General features: G+C 45.1%; 1 protein-coding gene across 3 annotated transcripts in view; it reads right to left on the bottom strand.

Moving 5' to 3' along the window:
* HSPH1 (heat shock protein family H (Hsp110) member 1) overlaps nucleotides 1-13822 on the bottom strand; it is a gene marked incomplete at its 5' end in the record, with an annotated part of 42624 nt that overhangs the window by 17260 nt on the left and 11542 nt on the right. For 2 of the 3 annotated variants that reach the window (XM_081909349.1, XM_081909350.1), the window contains 2 exons: nucleotides 1109-1249; nucleotides 3812-3869. In XM_081909349.1, the coding sequence (XP_081765475.1) occupies nucleotides 1109-1249; nucleotides 3812-3869 (199 nt within the window). Of the gene's footprint in view, nucleotides 1-1108; nucleotides 1250-3811; nucleotides 3870-9541; nucleotides 9897-13822 lie in introns of those variants that run through there. The other variant, XM_081909351.1, reaches the window with a different exon arrangement.

Below are 13822 nucleotides of genomic sequence, written 5' to 3'. Positions count from 1 at the left end.
TCACCAAACATTCGTTCTACAAAACAATTATTCCAAAAACATTTCCTACTGCACATCTGAAAGTCAAAGCTAGCTGTAAATGAGCAACACGCACACACAGAGAGCCACCCCGAGAATGTGAGAAAACTGACAGGAGGCCAAGATCTGAGGAAAAGGCTGAAGTATGAGGGGCGGGGGAAAAGCCACAACAACCACATTCAGGTGTAAAGATAAACTATGGTTAATCATGACATGAGTAGCAGGGAGCTTTGCTCCCCTCCACTATGGCCATGAGAAGTTTTTGCTTTCAATTAAGCACAGCTTAAGGGACGCGGGTGGCGCTGTGGGTTAAACCACAGAGCCTAGGACTTGCAGATCAGAAGGTCGGCGGTTCGAATCCACGCTACAGGATGAGCTCCCGTTGCTCGGTCCCTGCTCCTGCCAACCTAGCAGTTCAAAAGCACGTCAAAGTGCAAGTAGATAAATAGGTACCGCTCCGGTGGGAAGGTAAATGGCGTTTCCGTGCGCTGCTCTGGTTCACCAGAAGCGGCTTGGTCATGCTGGGCACATGACCCGGAAGCTGTACGCCGGCTCCCTCAGCCAATAAAGCGATATGAGCGCCACAACCCTAGAGTCATCCATGACTGGACCTAATGGTCAGGGGTCCCTTTATCTTTAAGCACAGCTTAATATTTCATCCAAACCCTAACAGTGGTAAACCTTAACAATGTTTTGCTGAAATAAGCCAGCTTCATAATTATGATCTGAGGTTGGTTTGTTCCAAACAAAACACACATTAAAGCTTAACCACCATTTATCCAATTCAGATAACACATTACAGCTGACTGGTGGTGCCTACAAACCTCTTTACCTCCCTCCTGACATCAAGTATAAGATGGGCAGACATGGCTGGGCCTAGAAGACCTAATGAGGTGAGCAGGCCAGAGATTCTCTACCCAACTCGACATTAACATCAAACCAAAGGTCATGGTTTGTCTTGCTCCAGACAAACCATGAGCTGCAATCAAGGTTGGCATAGTGTGAGGTACTCCCATTTATCTTACGAAAGGAGATTGACAAAAAAAGAAAAAAAAGAAGTAAAATCATAGAAGCGATTAATTCGTCTTACCTTTATTCCAACATTTCCATTTTTCATTGGAACAACAGAGTAGCTCAAGTGCTCTTTCTCCTTCTGGATAAAAGGATCGTTACATGTACGGCCGTGGAATCTCTTGAAGTTAAACACCGTGTTCTTTGCATGGGTAATTAACTGCAAATGGGAAGGGGGGGAGAGAAAACTCTGATGACTGGCCATCTTGTCAAAGAAGATGCCAGAAGCAAACTGAGATCTATTGTCAGCAAAGGCACATTTCAAGTATAGGCATGTTTCAAGTTCTGTTTATTGCTTCAAGTTTCATTTATCATTACTAGTTAAAGCTGGGGTGGGCAACCTTTTCTAACTGGCTCCTTCTTGCGGGCCAACTTTTACAGGTGGGAGGGACACAATAATTTATTTAACTCATTAGTATTATTTTTTAAAGTAGCTCAAAACATCCTGCAACATTAAAAATATAGCATTAAAACTAGCATAAAACTAAAGCAGAGTAAAATCTGTAATTCATTCATATTTTTAAAGGGCAGGACTAAAACATACCACCCACTGAAGGAAGAAGCCAGAGATAATGAAAAGTCAATAGCCTGGTAGAAACACTTTTTCCTGGTGCCTAAAGGTAAGTAATGAAAGCGCAAGGTAGGCCTCCCTGAAGAGGGTCTCTTCTTGTGTCAACACTCTCTGCTCCTCCCTTGGAGGGGCCACATGGATGGTGAGCACAGGATCCAGGTTGGTCCATGTGGGGAGAGACTGTCCTTGAGGTACTGGGGGTTTAAAGCCACATAAGGGTCTATGGGTCAAAACCAGCCCTTTGAACTGAGCACAGAAACAAAATTGGTGACAGAATTGATTTTATATGCTCAGACCATCTTAACGTCAGTCATCTGGCTCTCGAATTCTGCACCAGTTGCAGTTTCTGAATCAACTTCAAAGGAACATGGCATTAAAATAATCTAACCTAGAGGCTACCAGAGAAAGGGTAACTGAAATGAGGCTGTTTCTGTTCAGAGAGGGGTGCAGCTGGGCACTCTGCACCACCAAGGCCACTGGAGCCTCAAGCGACAGTCCAGCTATGCGCCTGCTCCTTTGGAGGGAGTGTAGCTCCATCAAGAACAGGGGATCATACTCTAACAGTGCCTCAGTCTTGTCGGGATTGAGCTTCGGTTTATTGGATCCCATCTGGTCCACAACCCAAGGAAAAACATATACACTGCCACACTTGGACAATGCACTCCAAAACTCTGGAGGAGCTCCCTCAGCAGTTTCATGTAGACGTTGAAGAGCATGAGGTCACGCTAGAATGTCCAGCCAGTGGGCTCATCTTGGCATGCCAGAGGGTCCAATTTGACCTGAGGGGATATTTCCCCCACCAACCCTACCTGTCAATCAACTGACCCAACATCATGTTAGATCCTGGCAGTGGGGCTCAGCCTTGCTGTGTTTTGATCCACCAGTGTGCTTCCTTGTGAGGAACATTCTGGTGAAGCAGACCCCCGAGCAGTGGTGTAGCTAGCCGCTCGGGTGCCCGGTGCAGCACGCGTGTCCTGCAGCCAGGGGCAGGGCGAGCTACCCATAGGGGCAGGGCATGCTCTGTGGAGCCTCTCCGCCGCCTCCCCCTCAGCTGTAGGGCGGCTGAGGGAGAGGCGGTGGGCAGATGCAAGCCCCACACTGCCATTTCAGGCAGTGCGGTGCCTGCAAGCGCCCAAGCCACCACATCACTCCCAGGTAAGTGCCGGCCCCTGCGGTGTGGCACCCAGTGCCAGCCGCATTTCATTACGTTTGTTGACTGAACTAAAAAGTTTTGTGAGCCTATTTTTAAATTATTTTTAAAAACTCATATTTTTGTCATTTTGTCACACACACCCTCAGTGATGATGATGATAAAGAAGAAGAGGAGGAGGATTTTGGACTTGATACCCCGCCTTTCACTCCCCTTAAGAAGTCTCAAAGCGGCTAACATTCTCCTTTCCCTTCCTCCCCCACAACAAACACTCTGTGAGGTGAGTGGGGCTGAGAGACTTCAGAGAAGTGTGACTAGCCCAAGGTCACCCAGCAGCTGCATGTGGAGGAGTGGAGACGCGAACCCGGTTCACCAGATTACGAGTCCACTATACCCACGATGATACCCGGGGCGGACCGCACCCCCCTTCTGCTGCCACTGTGCCCGACCCCAATCCCTGCAGGTCATGATGTTTGATGACTGATAGGTGAGTGGCCTCCATCTACAATTCAGATTTGGCTTTGATAGGTAGATGAATAATATATGTAGCACCATCTGTTTACCTGGTACTTTAAAAAGCAGCAGCCAAAGGGGGACAGGCCATTGGCCCATCTGAAGAGTTTCTGGGTCACTGGAAAGCCCAAGCAATGTAGAAAACAGCTGCTTGAAGGGCTACACTCAGCATTTGCCTCTCTGCCCAGTATAGGAACATGAGAAAAGATCTACTGGATTAGGAAAAAGTCCAGCGTCTAGTCTAGCATCCTGTTTTCACAGTGGCCAACCCGATGCCTTTGGAAATCTCTAAGCAGAGCATGAGTTTAATAGTCCTCTCCCCATCTGACAGGTCTAGCAGCAGTTATTAGTATAATTTCAGCAACCTACATTCTGAGAAGCAGCATGGGTAATTTTTTTTTCCTATTCCCAGTGTCTTATTTTCAAAACAGCCACTTTACTAATTTCCCAATGTAATTTCACTTGCTGTTATTCAGAAAATGACTCACTTGGTTCTTAGCAGACACTCCAATTGCCCTGTTCTTAGACCCAAACGACACCACCGATCTGAAAAGAAAGTAATCCACCAGTGATTATAATATACACAGTAATTTGCCATTGGTTGAGAGGCTGGTGGGCTTCTCTGGTATCATTCGATGAATCTAAAAACATGCACTTGTGAACATTTCCTTCTGCACCTTACATTTAAAGTGCTCTCTGGCAGTCATTGCTTCCCCCAAAGAAACATGGGTACTGTAGTTTGTTGAGGGTGCTGGGAATTGTAGCTCTGTGAGGCATCTCCCAGTGACTCTGTTGGGAGCTGCCCAGAGTGGCTGGGGAAACCCAGCCAGATGGATAGGGTCCAAATAATAAATTATTATTATTATATTATTATAACCGCTAAAGTGGTATATGAGTGCTTTAAATGGATGGTGTGGATGTGGCCAGGAAACAGCATTTTTAAAGCAGTGCATTACAACAGAATCAGTTCATGCCTACCTAATAGTGACTGCCTGTGTCAGCACAGTGAAGATACTAAAAAAGTAATTTCTGCCCAAAACTATAGAAATACTTCATTTCTACAAAGACTTACATATTTGCTGCTGCAGGTAAATGTGTTGAAATGACCTAAGTCCCAATAGAACTGCACCATATGGCACAGTTAAGATCCGACAGTGCTGATAATTTAAAATATGCAAGGGCTGGAATTTTCCACATTTGATCTTGAATCACAAGTCAATTGGTCAGGGGGTCAAGACTGCTTGAAGGAAATCCCTGAGCCGCCCCCCAGCTTGTTATGAAAGGAAGAGCTGTACAAAACTGGTAATTTAGTCAGAGTGGAAACAAAACTCAGGACAGTGGCGCTCTCTGCAAGCCAAAGGACGGTAACAGGTATTATGAAAACAGCAATTCATTCCCTCCATAATGGGCAGTGAAACTTTATTCTGTCCTGATGCCGTTGTGCTCTGAGCTTCCAGGCCCACAGGTCATCTACTTGAACCGCCTGAAATACAGGAATATGCACCCATACGGGTTTCAAACCCATGGCCTTGGCATTATCAACACCATGCCCTAACCCAGGGGTTGGCAAGGTTTTTGTGGCTTGAGCCGGTTCACGGTCCTGCATATGCCGTGGTGGGCCAGTGTGTGTGCGCGCGCGCAAGCGCAATTTCCGGCATGGAAGAGGCGTGCGCAGCTTCCCATTGGCTGCAGGAGCGTCCTGCAGCCAATGGGAAGCCAGCCACCATCATGGAATATGGACTCTGCTCCACGCCAGTTTAGGACACAGCAGCTGACTGATTGGGCAGCAGGGGTCCATGGGCCAGTTAAACCACCCCCATGGGCCGCTTTTTGCCCATAGGCCTTAGGTTGCCAACCCCTGCTCTAACCAACTGAGCTAAGCAGCAAAACAAGGTTAGGGAAAGAAACCATGTGATGATATCAGGATTGTTTTTTAAAAAAATTAATGTTTTTAAAAAAAGATATATTGTAAAGTTATTTTTGTAAAACTACAAAGCAGGGTTCACCATCCTTTTTGAACCAACAAGCACATTCTGAATTTTTAGAAAGTGGGGCGGGCACCACTCACGAAATGGCTGTTATGGGAGATGGCAGAACACTAAATTAGTCACTGCTGCTTCCTCAACCCAGGGAAAACCAGCCATGGGAAGTCAGCTATGTCCTGCTGGTCCTTAGTGTAGAAATCATACAATATTGAATTCTACTCCCTACTCCACCCGGACACACAATGATGCTATTGCTGTAAAATAACAAGAGGAAGGATTTTATAGTACCAAGAAAAATATACAAGGTGACCATATCACACACTTTGCATATGCAGCTCTCAATTTCCCCCACAGACCACTCATATCACACATTCATACAAACCTCCCCTTCTCTCTCTTACACACCTACCTCTCCCCCCTCAGAGGCAGCAAATACATACGGTACTTCTTCCTCTCTCACACACATCCACAGGAATTTTTTAAGGAGGGAGGGAGGCAAAACAAAACCCTGAAATAGCAAAGAAGGCTACTTTTGCACAAAACTGAGAAGAATGGTGTCTGTACAGTTTTGCCTCACACCTTGGGTTCTAAAAGTGCTGGAAACTTGCTACTGCTTTTTTAAAATGAAAGTTGGGAATCTGGGGGTTGTAGTTAACCCTTTGAGGGGGTCTGGTCTAAAGGAAATAATTACACTTACAACCTCTTTAAAAATTACCCCTGTCAAACATAGTTATACAATTCATACACAAGTGATCCTAGCCTGATAAACCAAGATCTATCGGATTGGGAATGACCTTTCCTTCCTCACCCCTTCTTCCCTTGAGCACCTGACTTAGATGAAGGTTTCTTACATGACTGCTTTCCACATCACCCAAATTGGGGGAATTATGCATTAAGAGCTCCCTCTGTTCTGGGATACTGACAAGACAAGAACACTTCCAATTAGTCCAATAAACGATAGTTTTAGAGATTAGGATCACTATGCTTGAACTGGGCAACTGAGTGATTTTCTATGAAAATAAATAACAGAGAAATACCTTTTTGAGGCAAGGTATTAAAAATACGGCACAATACATTAGATACTCCATTGCTCTGATAAACACAAGACAGGGGGTCTGGGGCTTGTGCCAAGTCAACAAAGGCACTGGAATTGGGCCTCTGTCTCAAAGATGTGTCGCCATATAGCAGGCACAGGCAAACTCCGGCCCTACAATTCCCATGATCCCTAGCTAACAGGACCAGGGGTCAGGGATGATGGGAATTGTAGTCCCAAACATCTGGAGGGCCGGAGTTTGCCTATGCCTGCTGTATAGCTTGTATAAACAAGTGCAAAGTGGTGCATGTTGGGGCCAATTTTATTTTATTTTTTTACATACCGTAGGCTTGTGTGGTCTGAACGGACAGTGAATGACCAGGAATGAGACCTTTGGATCATACCACATAGCTCAACAAAGATGTTGACCCAGTGTGTGGCATCTGTGAAAACTGTGTACATTTCTGCTAGCCTCACTGCAAAAAGGTTATTGTAGAGGTGGAAAGGTTTCTGAAAAGGGCAACCACAATGATCAAAGGGATGAAGCAACTTATTTATGTGGAAAGTTTGCAGCATTTGGGCCTTTAGATAACAGGCAAACAAAAGACCAAATGATAGGAGTGTAAAAAATCATTCATAGCATTGAGAAAGTGGATACAGCAAAGTTTTTCTCCCTGTCTCATAAATTATTATAATTATTTATTAAAATTCTATACCATGCTTCATTCAAGGATTACAGAGTGATTTACAATATAAAAACCAGGGGCGCCGACTTATAAAAAATATTGGGGGGGGGGCCCAAGACCTCCAAACTGCTGCTGCTGGGGGAACGAAAGGGGCGAGCCCCGGGCTGCCCCGACCTTAAGTAAACCTGTGAGGGCCCGCCCTTTGCGGCAGCCGATTGGCTGCCGCCGTGGGCGGTGAATATTAATGAGCTAGGGGGAATCCCCGCCAGCCCCTCGAGATTGTTGATGGGTCGAGAGCCCGCAACCCCACCCCCTCTCTAGATCGGGAGTAGCATTGTTTTAACTCATTACTGAGTGTATTTTAAAAGGTAACTATCGTCAAACAAGGAAAATAAAAAATACCAACATAATTTTGTGATTTTACAAAGCATAATATAACTAATAATTTTCTTAAATTATTGGGGGGCGGAGCCCCCCCAAACGAATTTTTGAGGGGGCTCGGGCCCCCTCAGGCCCCATGGAGTCGGCGCCTATGATAAAAACACAAGCCGGAAGCCACTGAAGAAAAGGCACTTCTTGTGTTGCCACCCTCTGGACCTCCCCAAGAGGCACACAAAGAAGGGCCTCAGATGATGAATGCAGGGTCCAGGTTGGTTCATATGGGAAGAGGCGGTCCTTGAAGTATTGTGGTCCTGAGCACTAGAACTTGTTGACATCCAATGAAGATGGATGTTGGATGATTCAGGGCAGACAAAAGAAAGTACTTCTTCACATGATGTATGGCTAAACTAGGGAATTTGCTCTCAGAAGCAAACAGGGAGGGGAAGAAGAGAAGTTGGGGAATATGCCAAGTTCTACACAAATTGTGGAATACACTCTGCTGGATCAGGCCAAAGGTCAATCTCATTCACTTTTCTGTTCTCTGTTCACAGTGATCAGCTAAATGCTTGTTAGGAAGTCCACATGCAAGATCTGAGTGCAACAGAGTGCAATATTCAGAGACATATTGCTTCCAACAGAGAAGGCAGGACATATTCCACTCAGATGCAATACATTCTAGGGATTACAATTTAAATAAAAATGTTGCTTATTTACAAATAGCTTTTATGAACAATTTCATACCCCCTATAATGGAATCCTGAACTTCAGGGCAAAGGGTGTGGTACAAAAATGGCTTTAAAGGAGAGCTTTCCAAACTTTTCATGTCAGTGATATTTTTTAGACATGCATCATTTCGCAACACAGTAATTCCATTTTACTAGCAAATGGGAGGTTAAATGAAATCATTTTGATGAATGCAAGACAACAGTGTTTTATGGCATTAAAAGATTAATAAGCTTTCACTTAGGTAGCTTTGGGTGTGGAAATGGGCACTTGCCCATGGTCTCCCATCCCTATGGCATCTCAACTTTCTAGAGTTTACCAGTCTAACCTTTATCTCAAAGGCCCACTCTGGGTTGGTGCTCCACCCTATTGAGATAGGCAGAAAATACAGTTTATTCACTTGCTTGCATCCTCTGTCTCTATATGGAGGAGAGAAAACTCCAGAAGCTTCTAGATCCGGGTCTAAGCTTCCTGAATATTAGTCCATCTCCCCATAGCTGCACAGGATCCGGCAAGCTCTTCTTTCAAACTGCATCATCACTCTCCCTCTCCCGCTTCCTTAGTGCCTAAGCATTAAGTAGGTGGAAATTGCTTGGGGATAGGGAGTGAAGGGGACACAGATTGTGAAGAGGCACTGCAGCATCATCTCTGCCCCTCCCTCTTCAATCAAAAATCCAATAAAACCTATATACACGCCCACCACAGGCTAAGGGAAGCGTGAGAGTTCATTTGCTTCTATGATGCACTCTTAAATTTCCATGCATGAGATGTCGGAAGCTGCAAGTGTGAGAGGAATGCAACAAAACTGAGCTTTCCGAGTGGGATATATACACACACGTGTGAAATAAGAACCGTTTGTCACGTTCTGGGCAGCTCACACATCTTGGAAAGAATTAAATATCACTCCTAGCCCTCCCCCTCCCATTTAATTCAACACAGCTGGATCCGCTTCTAAGAAAGAGCTGCAGCCCTGGGCACAGTTACTTGAGAGCAACCACCGCTAAACTCAACGGGACTCAGTTACAAGGAAACGTGCTTACTTGCAAGTAAATGCCACTGATGTCTCCGTGGTTAGAATTGGGGATGTAAAAAAAAAAAAGGCCAGCGGATGTCTGCCTTCATCGTGCGTGGGGAACCACCAAGCCTACACCCGAGTAAGCCCTATATACACTCAACGGGGTTTGCGTGAGAGCAAAGATGCAGAGGATCACTTCCATCAGATGCAGGCATTGTCGCCTTCAGTTTGACACAGGTGCATCGCACGCCTGCATTTGCAAAGCCCGCAATCTTCTCTCCCTTCATGGCAGGGAGGGCGACCCTCTTTCTGCCCCGGACCCTTTGGCAGGGAGATCTCGCCTGCTTGCCTGCCTCTGACACCCCCCCACCCCACCCTCCGGATCGGTTACTCACGGGGTGCACCGGTCACTGAACTCGTTGGCCACGGTCTCTATACCCCCGGCTCTGGCCACCGCCACGTAGCAGCTCTGCGAGCCCAAGTCAAAGCCCACCACGGCCATGGCGGGGCTCCCTGCGCCGGACGCTGCTGGGGAAGGTGTGGATCCGCCCGCCGCCTGGCTCTGTCCCGCCGCCGCAGGTGCAACCCTCGCCCAGCCGCCGCCGCAGCCAAAGCCGCGCCCTGCCTGCCTTCCTGCCTGCGCGCGAAAATCTCTGCCTCCGGCGAGGAGGCTGAAATGTGACAATGGGCAGAAGTTTCCAGAAACTGCGACAAGCTCCGTCGCCGGCTCCACGTGCGGCTTCCGCTTCCGCCTTTCTCCGGCGAGCTCGAGCCCTCCCAGCCAATGCAGAGGCCGGGAACCCGGTGACGTCCGCCGTTGCCCGGGCGACGGCGGACGCCGCGCGGCCTGCCTCCGCCCGGCTGCTCGCGAACGTTCCAGACTGACGCAGGTAAGAGGCGTGGACCGGGGAAGTTGGCGTGAAGGCATGCGCAGCCGGGCCGTGGGTGGCGCTTTCCTTGCGCCGGGAAATGGGACGGGAAATGGAATGATCCGGAGCCGCTCTCGGCTTTTCTTGGCGGGTGTGCTATATAGAGTGGGCTCTTTAAGAGGGAAAGTGATGCGTGTTTGCTAAAAGAGTGACAGTTCTAGTTCTGCGTCATTTGTAACCTACGAGCTTGTTTAATTCATCGGGTTGTCATGATGACTGTTTTTTCTCCCTCTGAAACTCCGCTATCGCCACTCCCGAACATAGCTGTCAACTTTCAGATTTGAAAATAAGGGACCAGAAGCCTTACCTGTCCAGGGGACAGTCTACGGGATATCTAACAATCCGGGATAGCAGCGGGAAGCAGCGCTGGAATAAGGGGATTTCCCGCAAAAAAAGGGAAGGTTGACAGCTATGCTCCTGAAATACTATAAAATTGTCATTATGTAGAGCAGTGCTATTATATTTACCCGCAAGGTACAGTCCGCTGAATTCAATGGCAATTATTTCCTAGATTCGTGGGATTTTAGAGTTGGTAGGTATCCCTGTACCCTCTCGCCCTCCCACAAACACATTTAAAATATATTGGATGTTAGTTAGCCCAAGGCCTGGCTGATGAGGAACGTTTTCACCTTGCGCCTAAAGATGTATAGTGAAGGTGCCAGGTGAACCTTTCCTGGGAAGAGCATTCCACAAATGGGGAGCCACTGCAGAAAAGTCTCATTCTTGTGTTGCACCTGCCAGACCTCTCCTGCAGAGGGCTCTTGAAGAAGGGCCTCATTTGATGACAGCAAGATCTGGGTCAGTTCATATATGGAGAGGCAGGCCTTGAGTTATCTGGACGTTGTGTAGAAATAAATGAGCTTTCCACCCTAATATGTAGTAAATTTCAAAGCTTTACTGCAATACAGTCTTAAATACTAGTTACAAAAAAATTAAACATTATACAGAACATAAACATTATACAGAAACAAAGTAGCATTGCTTTCAAGTAGTAGGCAACACCATTCAGTCCTTTATGCAGTTCAGTAAATTTTCCTTTCTGGTCACAGAGATCCTAAGCTTGTTCATTATGGAGATTAGCTTTGACTGCTGCTACTGGTAGCTGTCACTGACTTCTTAAGTTTCTCTCCTGTGAGAGATCTGCAATTTCCACCAATGAGTCATCACCAGGTAGCTTAACCCTCTGAAATGGAAAAACACCAGCTTTCTACTTTCACCCAGAGTGAAACCTCTGGCTTAATGTAAACATCTCTGCTTTGCAAATGCAAAGCTTTACATAGGCTTTAACCTCGATGCATACAAGTATTACATTTTATGTGTATTTAACATCAGAGTGGCTTACAAAAATCAGTGTAAGATGCTCACAGTCTAAAAGGAAACGGCACAAGAAAAAGGAATGGGAGGGAAGAGGAAAAAGCAAGCTCAGGTTCTTAATGTTACACATCTTATAACATAGTTACAGAGCTCAGTCTATTCAAGTTACAGGTAGGTAGCCGTGTTGGTCTGCTGTAGTCGAAACAAAAAAACCCAAAAACCTTCCAGTAGCACCTTAGAGACCAACTAAGTTTGTTATTGGTATGAGCTTTCATGTGCATGCACACTTCTTCAGATACACACTTATCCGAATAAGTATTGCATGCACACGAAAGCTCATACCAAAAACAAACTTAGTTGGTCTCTAAGGTGCTACTGGAAGGATTATTATTTTTATTTTGCTCAGTCTATTCAAGTTATGGTGTGTAGAAGAGCAGCAGCTCCTTACCAATGTCACTGCAAATCTGGCTGTCTTGCCCTGCAGGCCCTCTAAAATATGTGGGCCCCGTAGGCCAGTGCCTACTCTGCCTCTTTGGTAATCCACTGATTCCTCCAGACACATTATTCCTACTGATAATACTGACAAGTCATAGGAGCACAGGAGTTAGACTTTCTTGAAACTTTACAAACGTAATATTCTTACTGGCCGGTGCAAGTGAGTCCAAGGAGTCTTGGCACTCAACCAGAGTCTGTGTTCCTTTGGGAAAAATGAGGTGCAGTAGTGTCTTTGAAATGAGATTTATCTACACATATTTACACTAGAAGATTTCAATGTGGAGACACTTCACAACATTTGCATCTCAGGAGGAGCCAGTCTTTCAGAGCAGGCCAACACAGGATTCCCATACATCTCTGTGCCTCTCTCCCAGGTTCCTTCAGGCAGCTTGCCAAAATGATTCTGGCCTTCACAGCAACTCATGAAGCTCATCTCAACAACCTGGTCAGGTAGATTTGGCTGAAAATTAGTCCCATGCCACTCAATTGCTAGAGTCTTTGAACCCAAGTCTCCCTGGTACCAAATCCATCACTTTATCTGCTGCACCACACTGCTTATTTATACATCGAAACCACATATCCTCATCCAAATGGGGATGTTAGTGTATCTGACTCTGTGTAAGGAGACTTTACAAAACATAACTTATTCGACTATAAAACTATTATGCTATTTCACACTCAGCTTATTGATTTCAGTAATATACTTTCACAAAATATGTTTTGACTCCAGTCCAACTGGAGTCTCTTACTTAAGTGGTTCCTTAATTAGGTTGACATTTTGTAAACTTGTTCACTTCTTTTTTTACATGGAAGAGAACAATTTTAGACCACTTCAATTAGTAGGACAACACGTAGTATGTGTTACAATTTCAAATGTGCTTTTTCTGAAAAATACTAGATAAAAACAACAGAACATTATTTCAGAAAACTTTCTTGGCAAAATGCAAACATTAGTGGTTGAAAGTTGTAATGACTGAGTGTTGGTGACTATCTGGGGGAAAAAAACCTTAATGAATGTTTAGAAGGGCTCTATTTTGATATTTATTTTACTATGTTACTATATCATTATTTTTGTTTGGGGGAAAACAAAGGTTGTTGGTGTCTAATAACAGCATCAAATCAGGGAAAAACTCTTTTAAACGTAATCAGAATACTAGGGGGAGCTCTAACCACATGGAAAACACTGGTGTTCTTCACTTTTATAGGCAGAACAAGCTTGTCCCTATTATGATTTTTAGGAAATCATATTCCATTGATTGGATGGGCAGTAATCCTTCTTTAGAGCTCAGCTGTAGAATTTGTTTGCAGTCCTGGAGAAAGGAATGATAATGACTTTGAGCATGTGCAGAGTGCCTTTGTTTTGTTGCCAGTCATATCAAGCACACCAACATCTGGGATAGAAAGACTGGATATGGCTATAAGGAAACATGAGTAATGCACCCTTTTATTTTTTGACCCCGCTAAGCAGTTTATCCAATGGCAGAGAGACAGTAATGCTGACATACAGTAGTATCCTTTTTTTTGTTTGTTGTTCTTTTAAGATCACATTCTTCTATTTATTTATTCACTACATTTTTTATTTCACTCATTAACAATACACTCTGGACTGTGTAAAATAAAAAAAAATGAAAACAAACCCATGAAATATACAAACACACCATATTGAAGTAGTTAAAACACGAGAATAAAACAGACAGTACCAATCAATGTCTAAAAAGCACTAATATGTATTTTTAAAACTGAAAATCCTGGGGAAATAAAATGACATTCACAGAGCAATAAATAAACTACAAAGTAAGTGCCCTCTTTAGTGAGGATATTCCACAGTAGAAGTGCCACCATTGAAAAGGCTCACCGCAGGGGCCACCTACTGTATCTCATTTGTCAGAGGAGCCTACAGAAGGGCCTTTGGAGAATGCTTACTGCTATATGATGATG

This window comes from Podarcis melisellensis (genome assembly GCF_964234715.1).
Source record: "Podarcis melisellensis genome assembly, chromosome: 4".
NCBI classification, from domain to species: Eukaryota; Metazoa; Chordata; class Lepidosauria; order Squamata; family Lacertidae; genus Podarcis; species Podarcis melisellensis.
Note: the sequence above shows the minus strand (reverse complement) of the source record. Positions and strands in the feature narration are given on the sequence as shown.